The 27,643-nt window shown below is 45.7% G+C and overlaps 1 protein-coding gene across 2 annotated transcripts in view; it reads left to right on the plus strand.

The window, feature by feature from the left end:
- Positions 1–27,643, plus strand: part of ESPL1 (extra spindle pole bodies like 1, separase) — a 434,914-nt gene that overhangs the window by 291,255 nt on the left and 116,016 nt on the right. For both annotated transcript variants that reach the window (XM_069230952.1, XM_069230951.1), the window contains exon 25: positions 4,934–5,092. In XM_069230952.1, the coding sequence (XP_069087053.1) occupies positions 4,934–5,092 (159 nt within the window). The remainder of the gene's footprint in view (positions 1–4,933; positions 5,093–27,643) is intronic.

Below are 27,643 nucleotides of genomic sequence, written 5' to 3' on the forward strand. Positions count from 1 at the left end.
GTTAGAAAATGTTACCTCTTTTTATGAAAGGAGCACCGAGCCTGGTTAGCAGTTACTCAGTGCACCACCAGCCAAAAAACCTCAAAGAATTTCAAAAAATGGGTGTGGCCATGTCAAAAAGCATTTAACTCAGTGTCATTACAAATCACAAAGAGTAATGCACATAGTAGTCTAACTTTGGTTTACATGAGCAGTTGCCTGAAGCATGGACTCCATTTAAGTCTCAGCGATTACTCCAGTAGACCTACACTACCCTTAACTGCCAAAACAAATTCTTAAGATGCTGAAAACATTTCTTCTGAGCTTCAGAACAATAGGTTATTGGAGCAAAGTACTTCACATTCTAATTCTAAACACACATCTTTATTTATGTTGTTGAGGGCTTTTAACATGCTAGAAAAAAGGGTCACTGTATTAAAATACAAAAATGTCCAGTGTAGATAGGTCTACAAAATATATTTTGGATTTGAAAGAGAATGGAGAGTGGAAGAAGGTTTCGGAGGATAGCTACCCTCCATCACCATCATAGAAAGAGCCATCCTCCGAAAAAAAGCTTTAACAGGGGAGATGTAGCCTAACTGCTGCAGTTGCTGACTTTGGAAAATAGGAGCCAGAAACCAATCCCTGCCTCAGCTCAACATCCTGTGTTTGTGGATAAATCACATTTCTCGTGTCAGTCCTCATCTCACTCCAGGACTACGTCAGATAAGACCCATAAGAAGTCAAAGTCCCCTTCGACATCTGTTGTTCCCATTCTTGCCGATGTGTGGGAATGACGCCACTAATCCCAACCCCGCTCTCAGGTGGTTCCTGGGCAGCTGGTGTCTGAAACTGAGTGCGCTCCACGCTTCCCCAAATTTCTGTGAGCTGGTGTGACCCGAACCAACTCCAAGAGTTTGAGACAGTGAGCCTCAATTTTGTGCAGTCTATCCCCTCTGGAGTACCTTCAGGTCTCATGGGTTCAAAAGGACCTTTGAATGGGCTCCGCTGGCAGGTCTACTCATTTCCAGTCGATCCTTTAGGATCCATTGGTGGCTCTCGATCAGCCACAGCTTTACATCCTTCTGCGGGGACCATTGAAGGGGTTCTGTCCCATAGTGAGTCCCAAAACCGTTATTGAGTCAGATTGGCATTGACCAGGCCCATATGGCCTGAATTATAGATGGATCCCTCTTTACCTGAAGGGTCCACTGAAGAAAACAAATGGAGGGTGTCTGAGGATCTGTATACCTACACTGACCCCTTAGAGTCTGTGGCAGATGACAACTGGCATGAAGCCCTTGCTGATGCCAGTGGTCCAGATACCTCATCAGTTACCGACCTCCTTTCTCCTTCCCCACTGGCTACGCAAGAACGGGACCTCTTTCACAACAGTGATCTGGAGGATGGCTCAGGTTCTGGAACTACAACTGACCAAGGTTCAAGTCAAGAGCAATGTCTTGGCAGAAGTTCTTCCACCGGGGCTATCTCCATCAGAACCCTTACTACCTTTCAGTTATGCGCTCACTAATGTCCTGCCCCAGGCCTCGGCCAAGCCCTGCACAGGCACTCCTGTGCACATGACAATTTCTCACCATCATCCCTCTCCTGGGGACCCTGTCTTCCTATCCCAGCACTCCACCCATGAGAGCCTGGTAGTCCAGGCCTCAACTTTCCCGATCATTCCTGGTGCATTACCTACAACATCACCAGATAGAGAATCCAAGAGGTTGAATACCTTCAGTAAAAGTAGTCTGGCACTGCTGTCTGTGAACACCTCATGCTTATTGCGATGATATTCCCATACTCTGTAGGATAGGATTGTGCAAGTGTTGATGGTTCCAGATGAGGCCCGGATCATACTCTCCTAAGCTATTACTGGTGGGCAAGTGCAGCAAAGTTCACAATCTGATGTGGGTTGGATACAATGGACTCACAGGGCAGAGATATTGATTCTTTGGTGCTCTGACATCACAACTTGATGAAGAACGCTGATAATCCAGGGAATGTCCAGCCTCACTTACTGTTTTTTGGAGACTAGGTGGATGCAGCATTGGAGAGGTTCAAGGACAATAAGGCCACTGCTAGGTTGTTGGGGGCTCCGTGACCCCACAGTTGTGTCCATTTTGCCAAGCTGAGCTCTCTGGGCCACCATGTGTCAGTCCATGAAGAGATGTTGTTTCCAAAGATTAGGACTTTTGTTTTTTCGGTGTTTAGTTTGGAATAGTTGTTCTTCATACAGTCCGCTATGTTCATCATGCACCTGTGGAAGTTAGCTTTTGTGGTGCAGGGATTTTCAGACAGTGAGAGGATGAGCTGTTGTCTGCGTGGGAGATGTGGAGTCTGTGTGATCGGGCGGTGGCTGGGGGATATATAGGTGTTGAAGAGGGTCAGGCTGAGGTATGATCCCTGGGAGAAGAGTTGGAGATGAATCCTTTGGATTCTGCCAGTGAGGTACGTGGTGATCTATGTGAGGGTGTTTCCTTGAATCCCAATGTGGAGGAGTCTGTTGATTAGTATGTGGTGGGAAACGGCATCAAGCGTGGCGGATAGGTCCAGGAGGATGTGGTGTGCTGTTTCCCTACAGTCCAGGAGGGCTCTTCTGTCATCTGTGGCTGCAAACAGGGCTGTCTTGGTACTGTGTTTAGTTCGAAATCCGGATTGGGAGGGGTCCAGGAGGAAGTGGTCTTCTAGGTGTTGGTTGAGTTGCTGGTTGATCACTTTCTCGAGGACTTTTGCTTTACATGGGAGCCAAGAAATGGGCTGGTAGCTCTTAAATTTGAGTGGGTTGTGGATGTTTTTTTCAGGAGGGGCCTCACTTCAGCGTGTTTCCAGTCCTCCAGGAAGGACGCAGTGGTGATGAAGTTATTCCAGACCTTCCTTGAGCTTGTCTGATTGTCTTGCTTCAGAGGTTGAAGATGTGGTGGAGGCAAGGGTCTGTGGGTGCTCCCAAGTGCACGGAGTTCATGCTGAAGATAGGCTTTTGTGTGATGAGCAGTTCACAGTGGGTGAGGTGTTTGGGTTGGTTTGTGCGCATGAGCTGATTTATACGGTCCGTGGCAAAGGGTTGGCATTTGAAGTTTTCATAGGTGGCCGAGATCTTGTTGTGGAAGGAGTTGGCAAGGTTGTTGCACAGTTTCTGGGAGGGAGTGATGATGTGCTCAGTGGCTGTGAGATTGGTGACCTCCTTCACGATCGCGAAGTGTTCTTTGCTGTGGTTTGCGCTGGCTTTGATATGGTCTGCTATTGCATTCTTCTTGGTATCTTTCAGGAGGCTTGTCACAGCAACAGAGCAGGTTACTGCACCCAAACCTGTCCACTCCCCACCTTCATGTACGTAGATTGAGTGGCAAAAGATGCCCCTTCCCCCAATGATGGCAGTATCGCTTAAGCACCATCAGCCTTTTTGCAGGCAAAGAAGATGGTGAGTTCTGAAAAGGGGGAACCAAAAAAGCAAGTTACTGCTTACAAAGAACCCTCCTACACAACTCACCAGTAGGAGGAAGAATCAGAGGATTCCTGATGGAACAGGAAAAGATCACTTCTGACAAATGGATAATAGATATTATATGAGATGGCTACCGCTTAGTTGACAGTTACCTCCAACAACACCACTGAAGAGGGTAAAAGTAGATGAACGACTACAACAGTAAGTGGAAGACTTATTAAACAAGCTATAGAGGTAGGGCCCCCAAACCAAAGGCTTAAAGGAGTGTTCTCAGACTATTTTCTGAAACCAGCACCAGACCAATACAGGACCTGAGGTCAATAAACAAGTTCATAAAAATAAAAAAATAAAAAACTACAGCAGTCAACACTTTGATAGCTAAGGACATTACATGGCAACCATAGCTCTCAGGTACGCCCACCTACACATACCAGTAAACAAATGACACGATTCCTCAGGTTTGTGGAGAACAAGACGCACTATCATTTCAAAGTACTACTATTCGGGACAAAATCCACTGTATTACTGTTCTATAAATGTTTAGCTGTGATTTCCAGGACACCTCAGACGAAAAGGAATACACCTCTGCCTATGCTTGAATATCTGCCTAGTGAAAGGGAAGACAAGCAACCAATGCAGAAAGTATATCAATAAGCTCAGACAGGCCCTACATACTGTAGGTTTCTTCATCAATCATGAAAAGTCATCACAGAACCCAGACACAAAGAAGGCGTTCCTGGGTGTGATCTTGACTGTTGACCAAGCAATCCACTGAACAGCCTTTTTTAAACCGCCTAAAACACGGGCAGAGAGGGTGTTACACACATTAGACTTCAAAAGGGCAGTTTACCACTTGGAAAAAACAAAATACATGAAATGCTACATTTAGGTCACTAAATAAATCCCGTTTACTGATCTGCACAACTTGGAAGAAAAAATCTGAGCCGACCTGCCACGCGTTTACCAAACTTCATGCCCATTTGTCAGACAGTGCACTTAGTAAATCTAGTTTCTATGGAAATCTCATCTTAACCATAAATCTGATGTGCTGTTATACAGCTGCACAAAATATACATGTTGGACAATTTAAAAATGTCAAGGTTCTGCTTTTGGTCTTATTGTGTGTGTGGGTGTGGTGCTAATCTCCCACCTGGTGGCTGAAGTTATGAAGATATGTTGCAAAAGTGAATTCTCTGAAAATCCACTAACCTTTTTTCCAAGGACAAAAGTCATGACTTTGCACCGAAAAGCAAATCCTTGAATTGACTCTTGCAAAGATTTATAGATATGTAAGTGGGTCTTATGAGGGGCATAGTGGCATTCTAGCTTTTATGAGTTAAGTTCATCTATTTTGTTTTTTGATGTTATACAACCAGATTTCTCTTCTTTCCTTTGACTGGTTTTAGCTTGCTATCTAAATCTCTCAATATCCTCTTGATGTTGCCTTACAATATTCTTAGATGAGTCAGTTTGTGAGCATTTGTTGTCTTTTCTTGTTTGAAACAGCTCCTGATAGAGTCCCTGGAGCACCATGTTCTTGGATGTTGGAAGGGACTCTTGTTGCCCTCATGCTTAGAGTCCGATGTGGTTGAGGAGGCCTGCTGTTTGGCTAAAACACTTGAAGCATGCGGCCTGGTGAATAATGATGCAGTAGGACTGCTGAAGGCAAGTTTTAGAACCCAGCTTATTGAACAGCAAACAATATAACACTAGACAACCATGGTCAAAGCTTAAAACATACTAACTCCTGCTATTTTGTCATCTCAACATTTAAAAAATGTTTTGCATGCCTTGAAGTGTATGAATGTCGCAGGCCTCAATGTTTGTTTTGAGGATGCACTAGACGCTGCTTTCACTGTACTACTGAGAACAATACACGTGCTGTTGGCACAGTTCCATTTAGAAGCATCCAATTCCTGTGTGTACAGCATTGTATCTGTTCATTTCGGAAGCATCTACTATTAAAAAAAAAAACAAGTGATCACTATACATTTATGCCTGCTCTTATAGTGGGCTGGAGCCTTTCTTCCAAGAAGTTGCGCACATTATATAATTCATCTTTAGGCAAAAAAGATATCATTAACAAAGGCAATGAATCAACATCAATGTAGAACAGTTGTTTTTTCTTTTTTGAAGGCTTCAGCTAGGTGAACTGCATATTTGGGTAGCTTTTACCTTTGTCTTCTCAATGCCATTTGTATTTCACGAGTAGCTTTTTCAGATTTTGCTGAACTGCAACTGAATGTTTGTGTTCGAAAACTGTCCTCTAAACCATGTGTCTGAAGACTGTTGTGCCTGTCACTTATCAAACCTAATACTTATTTTCAATTTTTAGATTATTTTTCCATATTTTGCAAAGATGGCATTGACAGGGAATTGGAAATGGAAAGGAGTGACCCGAACATGGAAAATATGGGTCTGAGGTTTAAGGATACTCAACCAGAACCTAAGGTTGAAGAGAAGATGTTCTTGCTCTTTGTTGCTCTCTGAAGTTATTGCCAGAAAACCTTTTACTGACTTTCAAACCGAGGAAAAATTGGTCCATAGTTCTTCAAATAATGAGAATTTTAGAGCAGTTACAAACAATAGCAAAGTCTGTTCTCCACATCAAGATTAAGAGGAAAAAAACACATGGAAAATCACTCAGTGTCATACATCCCCAATCAAAGAGAATGAGGGGAATATCCCATCCACCATGTTCAAGTGTGGCCAGTGGTAAAGAACAGCCATTAGGCATCAGTTTAACTTCTGATGAGGATAGTCAGAATTAATAAAGGGCAGCTTAAAGATATTGTGTTAGAAAATATTGTCCACAAAGGGTAATGAGAACCCAAGGCTGTTGACCTCAAAGACATAAAAAAAAAAAATATCAAATTGATGGTGATAAACTGCTTATACAACACCTGCTTTAAAACTTACCCAAGACAAGCCCTTAAGAGTCTAGGACTTGCGACCAATAGGAGAAAGCTTGTGACGTTGAAATAGAAAACTTAATTGAAAAAGTAACCTTTCGAGGAACCATTAACAAGTGACCAATAACTATTCCTTTGCGGATCGAGACGGAGAGGATAGTGAAAATGTGAAACAGTGGGGGAAAAAGAATACTTCATGCAGAGTAAAAGTAGGATAATATGGACACCCCTAATGTATATTATCAATATTCCCTAGCTCTAGGGGAGAGGAAGAAAGTATTCTTAACATAACAGCATAAGAATTTGTGGAAGAATTTTGGGGTAATCATCTAATGAGGTAAAATCGTACCCATCAAAGCCACCTGTGCACATTATATAATGTAGCATAGAGTAGCAGAAGCATTTCAAGTATAAATGGAAGTTCAACAGGAGGAGCCTTGATTCCTTAGATAACTAGGTCCTCTGTCTAGTAGGAATCAGAACTTACCTGTGATTTCAGCAGTCTGTTTCATGGTAGAATCATTGTTATGCCTAGAAACAGTATGTATTTAGGTAGGATTCTAGTGGTCCTACAGCAAGGCGGGAATGTGAAATTTCCCTTCAAGAGCTGTAGCTCCCAGAATCAAAGTGCAGACCCTCACCATAAGGTCTGCAGTACATTAAGGCTCGTGGATTGAGATTGCCCAGTTGTCGTCAAAGCGTGGAAAACAGCATGCAATCAAATTATTCCTGACCCTCATCCCGATAAGAAATAGTAAGTGTTTGTCAGCAGGCCACCAAGATGCCCTGCTTAAGATATGCCCTTCAATATGGGGAGATAATGAATGGCATACTGCATCAGCCAAAACAGTATCAAAAGAAAGTTGAGCCTCTGATAGAGGAAGAAAGGATAATGGCGAATACCTGTTTAAAGTCTTTGTATTTCATGTTTTAAAATGAAGTTCAGTTTGGCATAATTGAGACATCTGAACAGGAGAATTTGTATTTGATCCAGCTGTGGATCAGAGTGAGCCTAATGAAGGATAAGAGAAAAGTAGTCCTAATAGGCTACTCTACAAAAAACATAAATGTTATTTAAAAAAAAAAAAAAAAAATCAAACCCATCAATAACGAGGTTCACCATCTTTTGAAGATCTAAGACAATGCAAAGAAAGCTTTTGGGGAACATTCAAGAACAGGGCCACTCTAACAGATGATTTGCCTCTTCTACTAAATGGCTGTGCACATTGTGTGATCTACATTTACATAAACTAGTTTTGCATTCTAGTGTATGGCTGGAAACATTACAAGTTTTCCTTTGAAAGAGTTTTGAGATGTCTCATGTTACCACCTCTGAAGCTCCCAATGCACCAGGAAGCAGAGTACATCTCTGATGGATTTCTGTGTCTTTTTTTTGTTTTTTTTCGTTACTACTTTCCCCATGTGATTATTGCAGTCACTGTTGCAACAAAGATTTTAACGCCAACCGAGGGAAAAGACTGAATCCGTGTCTGAGAATAAAGAACATGGATTGTGCAGACATCGATCGACTCAAATGCCCGGGCATAGGTTGTATGAGAATAATACGTTTGGGTGAGTGTAAGGAGATTATTCTGTTTAAGTTGCCCTCTATTTCAAATGCAGGTTCCGTAGTCAGACCGATGCAGATACTATATTCTGTGCTTAGAGGATTCACAGCAAAAACACCTGTTAAGCAAGTAATGACATTTGGTCCAAGAAAAGTGGTTGGCATTGATGGGGATGGGTGTACTAGTCTGATGCACCAGCAAGACTGAGTCTCCATCAGGGCCAGGTACACCAAGTCTGTCAAAAGGGTAGGATCATCTGATGCACTAGAGGATCAAGGGGAGCAGAAAGCTATTTTTTCCAGAAGGCTCATTGATGTGTGGGTTTGGATGGAGGCTCTGGAGATTTAGCTGATATGACCCAAATTGTTCAAGAAAGTGGTTTTGTAATAAGTCCATGTAGATGCTGATACAATCTTGAGGCAGAAGTCCGTTTTAAGCGTTTTCTAATGATAATTCTTTATGCAAGATTTGAAAGATGCAAAAGTTGTTTACCAAATGGCAAGGATAGGAAATAGGTCTACGTTTCAGACTCTTGGCCAGATAATAAACAAGACCATTGTCAGGACAATGCTAAGAAGATGAAATGAAAGATCATGTAGAATGTAAATAAAAGAAAAAAAGTCTAAAAATGACACTTCATGTTTCCAGTGCAGGTTGACCATCACACTCCAAGCTGTACTGTGTGGCATACCTCTCTTTTTTTTTTTAAGACTACATGTGTTAGGTATGCTTAACTCAACTGTGAATATTTGTGTCAAACTTCGATTTGCTAAATGGGCCGGTTGTAGGAAAGTACCCTCTTTTTGGCATGGTTGCCCCCACTTTTTGTATTGTATTGTAATAGTACTTATATAGCGCTTACTACCCCTGACGAGGCTTTGAAGCACTTTTTGGCGAGTAGCACGCTACTCCAGAACCCAAAAGGAATCGGTGGTGGATTAGTATAGGGAAATAGGAGTACAGTTTTAGTAATATGGGTTAATTTGAGCCGCGGATATGTGAGTTTGTTAGTTGGATTGGCTGGAGTAATGGAGGGGTGGAGGAGGGAAGAATCCAGAAATGTTAATTAGGAGTTTATGGTAATAGGATTTAGGCTTGGGATGAGTAAAGCGGGGATGGAGGAGGGAAGAGTCTGTGGAAAGGGTTAGGGAGATCATAGTAGCAGGGTGAGATAAATGAGGGAGAATTTAGTAGGGTTGTTAGGGAGATCATGGTAGAAAAAGTGAGGTTTGGGTGAGTTAGATGTGGAAGAGGAGGGAAGAGCTTAGGCTGGGTTATTTAGGAGATGAAAGTAGTAGAATGGATTTGGGATGAGTCAGAGTGGGAATGGAGGATAGATTGATAGAGACATGACATATGGTGATGGGTAGACAAGTATAAGTATCTAATATAACAACTTATCTAGAAGCTAAGCAATGACCTATGAACATGTTAAGCATAGAATAACATACACACACGTGTGTATATATATATATATATATATAATATCTATATATACACACACACATACATACACACATGTACATAAATATTTAAACCATAAGTAAATATACATTAGTTAAACAGGTTTAAAGAGCATATGTGTAGTTTATTGTTATGACAGTGGTGATATATTTTCTAAAGAACTATATATAACTAGAATATACACATAATCAGATAAACAATATTTATCAACCTAGGCATATGCAGTCCATAGATGTTTGAATATGGTGGTTATGAAGGAAAGAGCCAACTCTTCAGTCGTTTTCTGAAGACAAGATAGATATCTGTGGCTCTTATAGTTGGGGGTAATGAATTCCATAGTTTGGCTGCTTGAACAGAGAGGGCTGTACCACATATAGTCCTTTTGTTGTATGGTGGTGTTCTAAGGTGGGGTGGCAATCTTGAGCGGAGGTTTCTTTGTTGGATGTATTTGGTTGTTTTGTCTCTGATAAAAGGTGGTCCTATCCCATGTATAGCTTTGTGGGTGATACAAAGCAGCTTGAAGGTGCATCTTCTGGGAACGGGTAACCAGTGTAGTGCACTCAAGGCAGGGGGAGATGTGGGCTTGTGGCTTTACATGTAATAGTAGCCTGGCTGCGGAGTTCTGAATACGTTGTACTTTTTTCATAATAGAGATGATCCATGGTAGAGGCCATTGGCATAATCCAGTTTGGATAGTACAAGCGAGATAGTAGCTTGCACCTTGTGTGGAAATCCGTGGTGGAAGATGCATTGTAGAGTTTTCAAGGTGATGAAGCTTGTTTGTGCTCATTTTTCCACTTGGGCATTCATTGTTAACTCTGAGTCTATGGTGATTCCAAGGTTTTTAACTTCCTTGGATAATTGAGGAGGTGGTCCGAGATCGTCAGGCCAGGCGCGCAGTGGGTCATAATGTTTCCAGTCACCACATATGAGTGCTTCTGTTTGGGAGGCATTTAGTTTGAGATGGCTCCAAGTCATCCACTGATCAACGGCTCTGAGGCAACTGAAGATTAGTGAGTTTTCAATGTTTTTAGGACATTCTAATTTGAGTAGTATTTGTCATCTGCATAGTAGTAGCATGTGAGATGAAAATCATTGATAAGTTCTGGTAGTGATACAATGTAGATGTTGAAAAGCAAAGGTGAGATGATTGATCCTTTGGGGACCCCTGCCTTTGTGAGGTAGGGTTTGGAAGAGTAGGGGGGGCGAATAGATATTAGTTCTTTTTTTGAAGGTAGGATGCAATCCAGACGAGAGCAGTCCCTTCTATGCTGGCTTCATGGAGTCTTTGAATTAGAGTGTCATGGTCAACCTTATCAAAGGCAGCTGAGAGGTTGAAGAGAAGTAGTGCAGCAACTCCATTGCAGTCGACTGTTTTTAAGATCATCCCAGATTGCTAGGAGTGCTGATTCAGTGCCTCTTTCTGGGCGGAATCCAGTTTGGAAGTCAAAGTATAGAATTGTCTTCAGTGAATTGGGACATCTGGGTGAATGCTGCTCTTTCTATCAGTTTGCCCAGGAAAGGTCCATTTGTGATTGGTCTGCAGTTGTTGGGGTTTTGCGGGTCTAGGTTTGTTTTCTTTAATAACAGTCGTATGTACGCCTTTTTCAGGTCTACAGGAAAAGTTCCTGTAGTTAAAGAGTTGTTGGTGATTCTTCTTACAGGTGTGGCAGCAGAAGTAGATGAATGTTCTTGAAGATGTGTGGTGGGCAAGGGTCAGAAGGGCAACCGGAAGGTCTGCTTGCTTTGACCAAATCCATAAATTCACCTTGTGATATTTGTTTGAAGGACTGTAGAGGCTGGGTTGGTTTATTCTTAGAGGGTATTTTAGGAAAGAGGTTGGTGCTGATGGTTTTCTTCTGTTTTAAATAGGAGTCCAATGTGTCTGCCTTGGTTGTGTAGTGAGGTGCCAGTTTGTTTGTGAAATCTTGAGTAGTGGGATGACTTCATCCCATGCATGTAGGTTTTCGAAATTCATTGAGCATTTTATAAAATTCTTTGGTTGCAGATTGAGCATTTTGAATTCTGAGTAGTACCTTTTTTTTAGCTTCTTTGACTGATGATTTGTATATTCTGTTAAGTTTGTGTAGCTGCAGTTTGTCTTGACTGTTTGTTTTGAGCCAGATCCACTGCAACTTTGATTTGTGGCTTTATCTTTTTAAGTGATGTGTTTCGCCAAGTTGTTGGTTTTGTTTTGTTGTGTTTAGTTTTTCTGAGTGGTATTAGGATATCAAAGGCTTCCTGAAGCCACTCATAAAGTTTTGGAACATAATTCATTGTATCTAGATCTGTGTTGGCTGTTAGTTGTGTTTCTAAGTTGTCAAAATTGAGTTTGCTCCAAGGTCGATAGGTGCATGTATGTAAGTAGTTGTGTGGTGTGTTGATTTGTGGAGTTTTATGTCGGAAATTTATCAGATTTTGGTCTGACCATGTGATTGGCATGATGCTATGAACTAGTTCAGGCTTATCAAAAATGACATCTAGGGTGTGTCCAGCGATGTGTGTGGGATTGTGTACAATCTGATGTAGGTTCAATGTGGCGAGGCCAGTGGTGATAGCTTTTGGATGGGGCATATTGGGTTTGTCAAACCAAATGTTTAGGTCCCCAAGAATGCTTAGGTTTGAGTATAATGTAATAAGGTTTGAGACTGTATCTAGAAAAGCTTCTGGGTATGTGGAGTTGTTAGGGGGAGGTCTGTAAAGGAGGAGAAAGTTACAGGAGGAAGTTGGAGTAGGGTGGCATCTGGTGAGGGCGGCTTCACAACCTTGTATGGAAATGGTGTCTGTTTTACTGAGATTTATTGCCTGTTTAAATATAATAGCTAGTCCAACTCATCTCTTGCCTATACGGTTTTGTGTGATCGTTTGATAGTCCGGAGGAAGGGCTTCTTGCAACACAGGGGCCATGTCCTCTCCCAACCATGATTCTGTTATGAATAGTAAGTCAGGTTGTGTGTCTGTGCAGGTCATAGATGTGGTGCTTGTTTTATTAGAGTGACCGAGCATTTATGAGCTGGCAGTTTAGAAAATGTGTGTTGGTGGTGTTTTGCTTAGTATATTTTGAGCTTGTAGCAGGTGTGTTAGTTGTGATAACTGTGTGATGGTCACAATAGTCTTGTTTTTCAATATAGTGTTTCTCTTCCAGCAGGTTTAGGAGGCATTTTGTTGGGTCTGTGTCTGTGTGGGTGGTGGACTTGGTGGCTGAGAGAGATATGAAGAGTGTAATGTTTTTTGTAGGGTAGCCTTATTATGTAATAGACAAGGGGGTGCAAAGTTGTTAAGAGTGGCATATTGTTTATTTTGTTTGCGTCTGTTTAGTGTGGATGGAGTATGGGTTAGGGGTGGTGGAGGAGCATGTGGATCATGATGTAAGCCTCTAAATTGTGCAATGGAGGAGAGGCGGGTGAATGAAAGTTGCTGGGTTGGGGTGCTTGTGGTGCTTGTGGTAGATGTTTGTGAAGAGTGAGAATGTAGGGATAAAGATTGGACGGGATTTGTATTCTTTGTGTAGTCATGAGGTGAGAGTGGGTGTGACGATAAGTATAATGAGTTTGTGTTGATTGGATGTGCTGATGTGTGTGGCCTGTATTGGTTTTGTGGAATAGTGAGAGGGGATATTTATGTAGTTGTTTTCGGTGAGGGGGATTTGTATGAGAGTTAGTGCTGGTGAGTGGAATTAGAGTATTACAGGGGTGTTGTGTTTTGGAGATGAATGTATGAGTTGTGTAAGAGGGGATGGATGTGTGTCAGGGGGAGTTTGTGTTGTGATTGGAAGAGGTAATGTGTGGTGGAGTGTGAGGATAGTATGGTTGAGCATAATTGGTGGAGAGATGGGAAGGTCGTTTGTAGATGGTGTGCTGTAAGGATGGGTTTAGGAATTGTCTTAATGAAAGGTGGTCTGTGTGGCGCAAATAGAGGCTAGTGTTGTTGGCTTATATGAACAGGGAGTGTGTATCTGGAAGGCTGAAAGTGATGTATAGTGTGGTTTTGTGTTGTGTGGGTGATGGCAGGTAGTGTTAGTGGGAGTGGACAGAGTAGTGTTTGCTGTGAGAATGAAGGTGTTTTACTGTTGTAGTTGTGGGGGAAATGTGTATAGGTGTTGTAAATGGGGTATCGTGTTGGGTGATGGGACATTGCAATCTGTATGCCTGCTGACAGTATGTTTTGACTGTTTTCACTGGGATCCTGCTAACCAGGAACCCAGTGATTGCGCTCTCTAACTTTGGTTGTCTAGGACTTTACACACCCCACAATTGGCATACTGCTGTCCCCATGTATGTTCCTAGTGTATGGTACTTGGGTACCTAGGGCAATGGGGCACCAGGAGTTCATCAACAGCTGCAGCATGTATTGTGCCACCCAAGGGAGCCAATGCAAAATGTGTCTGCAGGCCTGCCATTGCAGCCTGTGTGAAAAGGTGCATGCACCCTTTCACTGCTGGTCATGGCACTGGGTCAATTTAAGTCACCCCCTATGGTAGGCCCTTCCAGCCCTAAGAGCAAGGTGCAGGTCCCTGTGTGTGTGCGCGCGCTCACCCTTGCATTAGCAGAGGTGCCCCTACAAACTCCAGTTACTATTCCCTGGACTTTGTTAGTGCGTGGAAGCCATTTTAGCTATGTGCAGGTCACAGGTCAATGTCTGTGGTCCATCTACATAATGGTAACTCTGAACCTAGGCATTGTTGGTATCTAACATGTCGGAATCATACCCCAATACTGATGCCAGTATTGGTTGCATGATTCCATGCAATCTGTGCGCTCCTTAGTGGCCCCCACAGTACTGCTCCTACCAGTCTTTCAGGGTCTGCGAGCCGTCCAGGCTGCTGCAGCTGCTCAGACAAGACTCTGCCCTCCTGCTGCTTGACCAGCTCAAGAAGAGGAAGGCAGAACAAAGGATTTTCTGTTGGAAAAGGGTGCAACATCCTCTCCTATGAAAATAGGTGTTACAGGGTTTTTTTGTAACCTCCCCACGCCACCGGTTTGCTTTGAAGGGCACATTTGGTGCCCTCCTTGTATAATCCAAATTTCACCAGTCCAGGGACCCCTGGTCCCTGCACTGGTGCGAAACTGCACAAAGGAAAGGGTAGTGACCACTAACCTGTCCATCACCACCCCAGGGGAGGTGCCCAGAGCTCTTCCAGGTGGCCACTTGGTTCTGCCACCTTGAAGACAAGATGTTCAGATGCCACTGGGAGCATCTGACTAGTCAGGGTTAGGTAGCTGGCGTCAGTGATCCCCTCTAATGGGTGGTCACCTCAGAAGGTGACCAAGCCCCTTTTTGGGCTATTTAGGGACTCCCTTGCAGGTGGGTCCCCAGATTTCTTGTGCAAGATTCCACCAGGACCCCTCTGCAAAGACCTCTTCTGCTGCTGATAACTGGGACTCCTGCTGGACTTCACACGAACCAGACAAGACTGCAACGCTGAGATGACCTCCTTGCAACATTGTTTCCGCGGCTCCAGTCAGCAACTTGCAACATTTCCACGCCTGTGCATCCTCTGGGGTCGGCTAGACTTCATCTGCCCCAAAGGAGAAAGAAGGAATCTCCCTTGGAGTGAAGGAGTCACTCCCCTGCATCCGCTAACACCTAGGGCAACTGTGTCTGGCTGCTGGGATCTACTGTCCTCTAGAATTGCAAAGATTCTCCAACACAGGTGGTGGTTCTGAGGGGTCCTCCGGGTCCACTCTGCCTTCTGTTCATCTTGGGCAATGGTGAGCCCTTGCCTTTTCCTCCAAGACAAAGCCCTTGTGCACTGCGACTGTTGCAGCAACCAAGGCTTGTTGAATCCTGCTGCAAGGGATCTTCAGGATCAAAGTAGTCCCAGCCCCCAGCACTCCATCTCTGCAAGGACTGTCTCCTCTCTGCTTCTCCAGCGACGTGGGACTCCTCTTCAGGTTTGCTGAATGGCCCTCACTGCGACTTACTGTTCCGACTGCCAGTCGGATGCTTGTGGGAGCTCTGACTGCTTCAGCTGGCTCTTCTGTCTTCTTGGGGTCAGCCTGGGCCCCCCTCCCAGGGTTGATTCCCCAGGATCTTGCTGATCCTTCAGCTGCACAAATCTCCAACAGCTCCAGTTCGATTTGCATGTGCTTGTTGGTTGTCTTCCTGACCACTGACCTATTTGCAATTTGGTGACCAATGAGGGACAGCTCCTGGGTGACTTCAGGGACTCTTCTGCAGCTCCTGGACTCCACAGCTGGGCTTCCTCCACACCGTTGACCTGGATCTTCACCCACAGAAAAGTGAGCATTGCCTCCTGCGTGGACTGGACTCTGTCCCCTTCTTTTGCAGGTCCTCTTCATCCAGAAACCACCATTGGGTTTCACCGGCCTAATCCTGCTTTTACAATATTCCATTTACAAGTCCCCATGTTAGCCTACAGGACAACCAGGTAACTTACCTCTCCTCTCCTGGTCGCTGGCAGTCTTCTAGATACTTACCTCATGGGGTTTCACTCTCTCCCAGCCCTTGACTAACTGCCCCATATCGTCTGGTGGGGGGCACCCATTATCGCATTCCACTTTTTTAGTATATGGCTTGGCCCCTCTATAGGGCCCTTGCTATTTTCTGCTGTTTCCTAATACTTAGTTGTGTGTACTTACCTCAAGAAGGGGGGGTTACTTATAGTAATCTAGTTGTTTGTTCCTGTAATAAAGTACCTTTATTTTTTGCAACACTGTGTGGTTCTTTTCCTGTGTGATACATTACTGTGTGACTACTGTGGTATTGCAAGTGCTTCACACTCCTCCTAGATATGTCTAGGCTGCTCACCACAGCTCCCACTAGAGAGCCCTGGCTACCGAGACACTAACACTGTAATAAGGGTTGCCTGAATAAGGTGCAAAACCATTGGTGTCCAACACACTGACACTCCGCTAAGTCCTTTGTAAAGGTACCAGTGGGACCAAGGCTCAGTGGCCAGGGAGGATCTCTAGGGGCTGTAGCATGTATTGTGCCACCCTAAGGGACCACTCACCAAACTCAGGCATATTGCCATTGCAGATTGTGTGTGTTGGTGGGGAGAAAAAGGTAAAGTCGAAATGGTGTCCTTCCCAGGGTGTCATGTCCACAAACCACTGCCTGTGGCATAGGTATCTCACCCCTCTAGCAGGCCTTACACCCCAAAGGCAGGGTGCACTATACCACAAGTGAGGGCAAAGCTGCATAAGCAATATGCCCCTACAGTGTTGAAGTCCATTCTTAGATATTGTAGGTGCAGTATGACCATTTTAGTACATGGGCTGGGAGTTTGTCGTTAAAAATTCCACAACTCCATAATGGCCTCACTGAAGACTGGGAAGTTTGGTATCAAACTTCTCAGCACAATAAACCCTGACTGATGCCAGTGTTGGATTTGTTGTGAGATGCACACAGAGGGCTTCCCCCTGTATTTTACTCCACCTTCTAGTGTAAGGCTAACTGGTCTATGCCATCCTGCCACTAACCGACAAGTTTCTGACCCCCTGGGGTGAGAGTCTGTGCTCTCCGGGGTCTGCACAGCCTGCCCTCTGCAGGAACTGCAACACTTGGCGAAGAGCCTCAAAGGTTCAGGCCTCCTGTTATAGTGCCCCAGGGCATTCCAGCTTAGTGGAGATGCCAGCCCCCTGGACCACGCCTCACTTTTGGCGGTGGTCTTTTGGGAAAATTAGGTAAAACCAGGAGGAGTGACCACTGCAGCTAGGACCACCCCAGAGGTGAAGTGCAGAATCTCTATCTTGTTTAGGAGGAGAGGGACCAATGGGGATTGGAATGTGCCCCCTTCCCAAAGGGAGTGGGCACAGGAAGGGTGTAGATACCCTCGAGGACAGTAGGCATTTTCTACTGCCCTCTGACCCCTGTAACACCTCTAAATTTAGTATTTAGGGGCACCCTCGAACCTTGCTCTTCAGATTCCTGGCAACCTCAAGAAGGGATTGAAAAGCCGACTCCAGTCAAGATGACAAATGACTTGTCCCCAGCCCTACCAGCCTGTCTGCAGTTATTTTTGTAATGTTATCATTATTTTAATTTGTAGGGCGACCTTTTTTTGACATAGCAAACACATCAAAGTAAGTGACTGTTTTCATTTTTTTGTCTCAAGTTGGGCATAACAATAATAATAATTTTTCGTTTGGAGAAGTCTTTATTACTTTTGGTCCTGATGAAGCGTCAATGGACCCGATTGGGCCAACAGACGCGAAACATGTAGACTCAGTGTCAAGTGGAACCATAATAGGTCTGTTCCTCTTGCCCAAGTGTTGAGAGCACGTGAGCATCATACTCACACTTTGTCTCTCACCCTGTTTTTAACCTTGGTCTCCATCCTACCTATTCTGATAAAAATTTCATGATCATTGTTCTTGGATGGATAACCAATTTTATCTTTGTCTCTCCATTATTGCATGAGTACTTGAAATCAACTACTCATTCCATCTGCAATACGGTTAAGAGCTCCCGTCAGGGAGCCCGTTAGGCATTGCAATACCGGCCTAACGAGGAGCGTTCCCAATGATGAAACCAGACATCCAATGTGATGCTTGAGGGTTCTTGCTCCTGTTAAAATAGGTTTCTTTCCCTACTCTAGTTTTGGAACAGTGTACTTCTTTATTTTTATTACTGCAGTTTCAAGACTCCTGCTACAAAAAGGCCATGCATCCTGAAGCCAGCAAGTTCCACAAACCCCCAGAGGACAGCCTGCCCAGCAGAGGACCAAGAACTGCTGAGGACAGCAGCTCTGTCCAGAAGAAACCCTCCAAAAGGACTCCAGAACCAGACTGGATCTGCAAGCCCTTTCCACTCTGCACCCAACGCACACGACCCGTGTCCAGTTGGCCCACCGGTCTAGAGAAGGTCCCCGGGTGAATCAGAACTTGAGCCCACCCTGGGTTGACCCCGCCTGGCCAACACAGTGACGTCTGCAGCCTAAATCTGCATGACCCCCCCCAGACCGCGACCAGAACCGCCCAAAGGTACCCGTGTACCCACAGCCCCCTCTGCTTGGAGAATCCAACCAATGGTCCAGCAACATCCAGCGGGCGCCTGTCCTTGTCTAGCCTTTGGTTTTCTGGAACTACTCCCCTGAAACCAGCCTGCAGCCTCTGTGAGCCCCGCAGTTCCCCCATTGAAAAGCATTGGGCGCCCAGTGCTGTCTGCACCCTGGTGCCCCTGTGCCGCTGACTGTGTGTTTGGTGCTGACCTCAGGCCTGGGGGGTTTAGGTCAGCACAGGGGTGGCCAGTCTTGACACCTCAGGTACTTACCTGCACCTGTGTTCTTCCGAGTGCCCTCCGTCCTCATAGGATTTCATTGAAAACACAACACCAACTTTGACCTCTGCACCCGGCCAGCCCTGTGTTGCTGGTGTTGCACTTTTGGGGTCAACTTGAACTTTGCCCTGTGGACATCCTAACGCCCGAATACTGGGATCGTAAGTCGAGTACTTACCTGTTAACTGTGCTAAAGATGTTTCACCCTCTATCTTGGATTTCAGTGAGCATGACTGAGGCTGTCTGGCATCATGGCTTCCGGCATCCTGCTGGTAACACATGCCAAATGGCATATGTTGGCTCTGCAGTGGGACCTGAAGTTCCAATGGGTGCAACTTTAGGGGAATCTCTCCAACATGGTCCATATCTCGGAGAGAACTATGCAAGATCTGCAGTGGTGGCTTCTGAACGCGATTGGGTCAGAGGCAGATCCTTCTCTCTTCCCCAACCAGACCTGGTAGTTGTGACCGATGCGGTGGGGGTGGCCACTTGGGAGAGGTGGAGATCAGAGGCATCTGGCCTTTGGCAGAGTCCGGGCTCCACATCAGTCTTTTGGAGCTCAAGGTGATCAGGATAGCATTGACGGCATTACTTCCCTCTGTCAAAGGGAAAGTGGTGCAGGTGTTGACTGACAACACTACCACCATGTGGTACTGCAACGAGCAGGGCGGGTTGGGGGGTTTGTGGACCCTTTGTCAGGAGCTTCTGCACCTCTTGAAAGGGCTTTCAACATCAGGGCATTTCCCTGGTGATTCAACAACTGGTGGGCTTTCTGAATGCCGTAGCGGACGAACTCAGCCGTCAATGCCTGGTCAATCACAAATGGGGTCTCCGTTGGGAGGTGGCACAAGGTCTCTCGATTTCAGGGCTGATCTTGTGAACGATGGTCATCAAAGTTGAGGTATTCAGGCAAGTCAAAAAAAGCCCTTAAAACCTCAATCAAAGCACTGCTCCCAATGTCCTGTCTCTGAGTTGTGTGATGCCTGGGGTACTTCCAGACTGCACCTGAACTCCTGTTTCCCACCCATAACAGATTCTGGCCCTTCTCCCAATTCAACCCAACTTCCCTGGCCCTGCTACAACAGATGAGGAAATTCAGAGGCCACAGACCGAATCTTTAGTACCATACCAGATCCCTCAAACATGCCTGTGTACCTGAGGTGGCCTCCATTTGGCCTACTGCGGGCAGATCGGTTCCTGATGCAAAATGAGCCACTTTACCTTGCGCTGGCTTCAGGCTCAATGATGATATACCTTATGATGGTACAGCTTGTGTTGATGCCACGACTGACACTGCTGGAGGGTGAGCCAATGGGCTTTTCAGACTCTAAAACAAACCCAGTGCGACCTTTTCATGTTCTTTACCTCATTCCTACCCACAGTTAGTCCCAGAGTCGTTTCCACAATGATTTCATGATTATGCAGACATTGAGGATACCAGTAACGTATATGATGTTGAAAACCTATTTCTATGCCTCCAGGTTGCTAGTGGTTTAGACACGATGTCGGACACTGGCCTCAGTCACCATTACCTAATATGGTTACAAAAGAGTCTGCCTCGTTCACCCCTGTCATAAGGAGAGCAGCAGAGGTTTTAGATCTCACCCTGTCCACATCTAAGGTCAAGACAAGTGTGTCAATGGAGGTTCTTCACCCAGGATAATCTACTTGGGAGCCTTTCCTTCTTTTAAAGACTCTCACAGACACTGTTGGCACACAAGCAAAGCCAGGATCTAGCCATCCAGGGAACAGATTGCAAGGCAGCAGAGGCCTACCACAGGCAATACTGCCCTCCTCATCCGCCATCCCTCTCCAGAAAGCCTAGTGGTACAGGCCTCCATCAGCTAATTGAACCCCTGTATGTTCAGAGCAACCCCACTAGACCGTTGAACACATGAAGCCTTTAGTGCAGAGAATGTTCTCTTCAGCTAGCCTTCCCTTGAAATCAGTCAGCCCTAGTTGTCTTCTGGGTAGATCTTGCATGTCCCAGATGACTTTCAGCCCAACCACCTTCACCACATGCAGGATGACCAAGATGCATGGAAGCTCTTCATAAGATCAGGACTGGAAGCTAATGACTGTCTAGGAAGAGCAGTCAAGACCAGTGTGGTGCTTCAGCACCATGCTTTGATGGGGTCCTCTGGAATTTCAAGTGAAGTCCATCAGTCACAAATGGACATGCCATTCGATGTTACTAGTCTCTTTGGATGAAGCAGGCTTGTCCCTAGAGCACTTTAAGAACAGCAAAGCAAAAGCTTGCTCTCTCGGTCAGATTCTTCTGGTGCAGAAGTTTCCTCAGCAGCTTAGAAGAGGAAACTAATGGAAGCAACTTCAAATTGTTTCTCAGCAGCAACAGGCCTCCTGAGCTTTTTGAGGCAGAGGCCCAGGGATCTGGCTGCCAGCAGTGAACCCCCAAGGGCAGAGATCTATCAAACCCCCACCTCTTCCTGTGCGCCTGCCCCAAAACCTCTTTAGGTCATCCTTGGCAATACAAGATTGTCCGTTGGGAGGTTGTGTTATGTTTTACATCCTTTGGTGGAAGAGCATCAAATGAGGCCAGGTCCTGACGAATGTTATTCCCTGCCAAACGAATACCCTGACATGCTTCCCACAACACCACTTGTCCATTTTCTGTAGAAGTTCAAGCTCTTTTGGCCAAGGAAGCTATAGAGAGGGTACCAGCATCAGAGATCTGGACTAGTTGTTATTGCCCTTACTTTCTAGTGCTAAAAACGAATGGAGGCTTTCATCCTATTCTGGATCTTCACCCGCTGAACTTCTTCCTTTGAAAGGACAATTTTAAAATGTTCACTCTGTAGTTGATCCAGGTGACTGCATGGTGGAGCTGTACCTCCAGGTGTCCTACTTCCATGATCTCCTCCTGCATCCCACAGACACTACCTGTGGTTTCAGGTAGGCCACAAGCGCTTTCAGTTCTTGGTGCTCCCCTTCTGCCTTACCAGTGCACCCTCGGGTATTCACAAAGGTGGTGGTGGTTGCTGCCCATCTGCGGGGATTGGATTTACCAGTCTTCCTATACCTCGGCAACTAGTTGCTGAAGGCAGGCTTGCCTCAAACAGTTGTAAACAGTCATCCTAATGAAGACCGACTGACTTCACTGTTTTTTTCCATCAACGTGGGAAAGTCTCATCTACGTTTCACAACGCCTTGCCTGCATTTAAGCCATCCTGCATACTGTTCTCTTTTGTGCTTTCTCTCCTCAAGTCCAAAACATTTGAGCTATGATCCTGATGTTTTGACTTTTTGTCTGGGTCTCGGTGAGAGTGGTTGAGGTTTGTTGGCCTCCTGTAGCCTGCCTGTGAACCACGCACGGCGGCACATGCGGGCTCTGCAGGGGTATCTGAAGTATCAGTGGGTCGGGACCGCAGGACACCCATTCAGGTATCAGAGGAGACTGCAAAAAACCTACAGTAGTGGCTGCTAGACCACATTTGAACTTATGGCAGATCCCTCTCACTACATAACCCAAAGGTGACTTGTGATGGATGCATAATTGCTGATTCAGGGAGGTCATCTGGGAGAGGTGGCTGTAAGAGGGCTGCCTTCGCATGAACCTATGAACTTGCAAATGATTTACTTGGTACTGAAAGCTTTCCTCCTGTCTGTCAAGGGAGAAAGGGCACAGATTCTCACTAACATGACCACCGTGTGGTACTGTAACAATATAGGTGGAGAGGGGTCAGGGTAAGTCCTGTGTCAGGAAGCCCTGCTTCCCTGAAAGTGGCTAAATGCTCAGTGCTTCTTCCTAATTGCACATCTCTTCGCAGGATCATTAAATGACAGGGTGGATAAACACAGCTGACATTGCCTAGAGGACGATAAATGGCAGCTCTACCCTGGGGTGGCACAGGACAACTACCACCAATGGGGAGAAACTTGGCTCAACTTTTCCGCTACCGCAGAGAACGTGCAGTGTCCAAACATTTGTATGATGGAGCTCTCCTAAGGTTCACTCAGACACCTTTTGCCTGGATTGGAGCCAAGAACTCCTGGTTGCCTACCCCTTATGGAGGATCTTTCGTCTCAGCAACATGGCAGGGTCCTGCCTTCACAACCTACCCTGAGGTTGAGACAGTTGACTTTGGACCTTCCTCTGAAAGTAGTTGCTGCCATCTTAGCAGCCAGGTGTCCCTCCAGCAAAACCTTTTATGCGGAAGGCTAGAAGAAGTGTATTGAATGTTGTTTCTCCTGCAACATGCTGCCTTTACAGGTGCAGTTGGCTGACCTTCTGTTTTGTTTTTAGGCCCAGCGAAGGCCTCGCTGTGTCAACAGTTAAAGCTTACTTGTCAGCTATTTTGGGCTTTTTTACATATACTTGATCAGCCACCTCGCTTCAAATCACCCACTGTGATGAGTTTCTAGAAAAGGCTGACTCGTATGTTTCCACCAACACCATTTATGATGCTTGTAGGAAAGTAGGATCTTTCTGACATGGTTGTAGTACACTAGGATCCTGCTAACCAGGACCCCAATGTCAGTGTTCTCTCCCCTAAATTTGGTTGGTAAGTAATTCTTACATCCCACAATTGGCATATTGGTGTAAACCTTTAAGTCCTTAGTGTAGGATACTTGGGTACCCTGAGGATTGGTACATCAGGGGTCCCCGATTGGCTGCAGCATTTATTGTGCCACCCATGGGAGTCCATGCAAACAGTCTACAGGCCTGCCTTTGTAGCCTCTGAAATTTCACCACAGATATAAGGTTTACCTTAACACGGTCACTGCACTTCAGCCCTATGTCACCCCTAAGGTTGGCCCATCAGCCCAAGGGCAGTGTGCATGGTTCTGAGTGTGAGTGTACCTCTTCACGAGCAGGGGTACCTCTACAAATCCGAGTCTGCATTTTCTTTTTTTTTTTTTAAGTGCAGGAACGCCATTTTAAGCTATGTAGTGGACACTGCTTATCTTCATGTCTAATACATAATGGTTTCACCAAACCTAGTCATGTTTGGTGTCAAACATGTTGGAATCACGCAACTACACCAGTTCCAGTGCTAGTTGCATGATACCGTGTACTTTGGGGAGGTTCCTTAGAGGATCCCTCCCATGTCTGCCTGTGCAGCCTTGCAGGGTTTGCGTGCAAGAGTGCTGCAGCTGACCCCAGACACTGTTCTGCCTACCTGCTGTTGAGCGTAACTCGGGCGGGGGAAGGCAGAACAAAGGATTCCCTGTAGGGGAGAGGTGTTACCAGCTCTCCTTTAGAAATAGGTGTTTCTGGGCTAGGGTGGGAGTGCTCCTGAGTGCCACCATTTGGTCCCTCCCTTGCAAAACCGTTTTCTCCAAGTGCAGGAACCTACAGGCTCCTTCTCTGCACGAAACACACAGAAAAGGGGAGTAACCACCCCCCTGTCCAGCTCATCCCCTAGGGATGTGCCCAAGGCTCTGCTAGGTGGCCACTTGATTCTGCCATCTTAGAAACAAAATGCGCAGAGACCCTGGGAGCATCTGAATGGTCAGTCCAGTAGAGTGGTCCCTACCTGGGTTACTTAAGGGCTTCCCTAAGGGTTGGACCCCAGATTTGTCCTCGGAATTCATCTTCAAGACTGCTTCTGCGACCTGGACACTAGATTCTGCTGCTGGACTTCACCGGGAACCAAGACAAGACCCGAATCTGGCTTCACACAGCTCCGAAACCGACCTCATCCCTGCAATGTGGGCATCCATCTTCTTTGTGCTACGGAGACCTTCTCGTGACTTCCTATGCCTGCTGCCAGAGGTTCCCCTGGGGTCTCCATATATTCCTGCTGGCTCTCCTTGCTGCTCAGCGCTGGCCCTGACTTACCTGTGAAGATTAAGGCCCCTGGACCTTGCAGTTACCAACTGCTGCAACTCTTCAGCCTTCCTCTTGCAATTGCCAAGGCTTGTTGGTGGCCCTACTGGTCACTGATCCCTCTGCAATTCAATGACTGGTGTGGGACAGCTCGTGGACAACTCCTGGGATTCTTCTGCATCGCCTGGATGCCGCAGCAGCTTCTTTATGACAACCGTCCAACAGAGAACTTTCCACAAGAAGGGTGGGCATTGCCCTCCTGCAACCACTGGGTGACTCTGGGTGGTTTGGACTCTGTACCCTCTTTCCTTGTCTGGAATCAACTCCTAGGTTCCACCGACCTGGTCCATGGATCACTGCAGCATTTGAATAACTGAGGTCCCCACGGACTTCAACAGGAGGTTCTGACACAAATTCACCCCTATGCACCTGGGCTCCCTGGTGTAGGTACTCCACTTCTCTGGGGATCTATGGGTGGGGGAATTGTGGAACCTTCCTTGCTCCAACGGGTTTTCTTGGGATCCTGTGGGAAGGGTCTATCTGCAACCTTTTGTCGACAGCGACTATTCCATGTTTTCCTTTGGTCATGGAGGCTCAGTAACATTTCTGCATTCGGGCTTCTGGGGAAGCTCTGCTACTTACTTCTAGTGTTCTGGTACTTCCCCAGTCCTTAGGATCCCCGAGTATTAGTCTTGCCTGGTTGTACTGTTCTTAACCCATTTATTTTTATTTATGGTTTGTCCCTCGTGTTTGATTTGATAATCACCTTTATCGTGTGTGCTGCATTTTAATCACTGCACAGTTGATTTCTACGTCTCCTGATGGTTACGACAACATTCCTCATTGCAATCACTTTGGCTCGTGCCTGAGTGAATTGCAAGTGTCTGTCCAGGAACTGTATACAAACTTCTTCCCGGACAAATTGGTTCTTCAGGAAAAAGCTGCCTACCTCCCGAAGGTGGTCAAACTCTTCGACATGCATCAGTCCATTAATTTGCCAGCTTTTTTTGTCTAGCCTCATCCCCTCTGAGGAGGAAGTAAGACTAGATCGTCTTGGCTACAATAGAAACCTGAGCTTCTACTTTGATCACACCAGGGAATATTGGGTGTGCAATCAGCACTGTTTTCCTCACTAGGGTGAAATAGGGCAAAGCTGTACTGAAGAGAACTATCCCCAACTAGATTGCTTTATGCATCAAGATGTGTTATTGGCTGACCAAGAAACAGCCCTCGTAAGGTTTGCGCCCTCATTCCACCAGAGTGGAAGGCTTTTACCTCTGCGCTGGCATATGCCAGTCTTGGACACCTGCCAGGGTGCTACGTGGTCATCAGTCCATACATTCACAAAGCTGTAGTGCCTGGATAGCCAAGTCTGGCAGGAAGTGTGTTTTGCCTGTAGAATTTCCTGGTCCGAGCTATTCCATAGACCCACTACTTGGGGAAGATGGTACTTTGGTATCTATTCGGAAGGGTGAGGAGTCTATGGTTAGATATATCCATCAGAAGAAAAACCCTCAGCAACGATCATTGTGATGGATTCTCTAACCACAGATTCCTCACTAAGCCATTGTTCTCCTTCAGCTATAGAATTGACTCTTCTAGCCCAGACTAATAAGATGCCAAACTAGAGATCTGCACACTGGCAAATCCTGATTTTAAAGGCTGTGTCCAAAGGTGAGGACAGAGATCTGAAAGAAACTGACAAATATAGTGTCCCGACTCCACACCCGGGTGAGACAGACCCGATGCGGAGCCGTCGGCTGCCACCTCCCAACGTAAGAGGGAGTTCCTATGAAAACCTTCTGGATCCAGTCTGGTGCATGGGGAAAACTCACAGGGTGGGGAATCTACGGTTAGATAGTATCCTCCAGAAAGAGCACTTTTTCATGGCACTCGAGTGTTTCAAATATAGTCACGCCACAGTATGTTCCCTGGGCAGGCAATGCCAATCCCAAAATTTCCTATAACAGTATAAAATATTTGTTGGCTACTCCATAAAATTAGCATATGAGCAGTGCCAACCTTCTCAGCCATGCAACAACTGACTCAAACATTTCACAGCAGCAAACGTGGTGGTGGTTGGCACTCAAATCTATAGGGACAGCAGTCCTCCTTCCTTCCTGCAGTAGCTCAAAACTACTTTGATTAGACCAAGCAGACCCACAGCTAGCTATAAGAGTGCAGGATCAAATATTTATTATACATCTGGAAATACTTCATATTTGGTAGGTGAGTTTTACAAATTGCTCAAAGGGGCTACAAGCTATTCTTTATTTCTTCACCACCTCCTAGTCCTGCCCTTTACCAGGACAAATTTCTGTATACCATTCCTACTTCTACTACTTTAAATCGACCTATTTCCACTGGACGGCAGCCAAGCCCCTGGCATTGTTTGGTTTCACCATAAATGAGCCTAAATTCCTCCTATGCACCATGCAGACTTCAATTCAGCTGGGAAATTCTGGGAATGGTGGTGGTCAAGGTCTGTTAGGCCACAGTCACATTCAGGAAATGATCCTGTTGTACAACCCAACCTCGTGCAAGGATTTATTACTCTGACGCACTCTATGCATGTCCTACTGGGATGGCACTACACACCACGTGGTTGACACAAAAAAGTAACAAACATTTGTAATGCAATAGGTCTTGCATTTGTGAGAGTTGGAGCTCTTGGCATTGTAAATGGTTTGGGGGGTAGTGGATGTATGCCAGGTGCCACAGTAACCCTCCCAGGCATGTCGCTGCAGGAGAGCAGACACAACAAGGCTGCCATCTTGGGAGTGTTTTTGACTCATTCCTACAGACTGACTGGGATACCCTAGAGATGCAACCATTTCTAGTGTGTTTACCTATAGCACCAAATAAGCCACAAAGTTGCACCTTCGTGGCATTTAACCCAGGGAGTGATGGGGTCAAAAGAGTTGGGAGCAAAGAAGAGGGACTAGCCATATATTTCTGTGTTAAACTTTTAAAGGAATTAGTCCTCTGCATTGGCAATACCAGCCTAACTTTTAAAAACATTGACTGTATACAAAGAGAATAACAAGAGGCAGCTTAACTGAAGAGGAGGCTTCAAATGTGTGCAGATTGGTGAAGCAGAGATTCAGTGATAGATGGACCGACAGGATAGGTTCCAGTGGTGCGACAGCTGTGACCTTGGGTCAGTGTTTTGAATGGAAATTCAGAAGGGCTGGTACTCTGTATTCATTTAAAGCACTGTGTTGGGGTAATGTTCTTG

Source organism: Pleurodeles waltl, chromosome 4_2 (assembly GCF_031143425.1).
Source record: "Pleurodeles waltl isolate 20211129_DDA chromosome 4_2, aPleWal1.hap1.20221129, whole genome shotgun sequence".
Lineage (NCBI taxonomy): Eukaryota > Metazoa > Chordata > Amphibia > Caudata > Salamandridae > Pleurodeles > Pleurodeles waltl.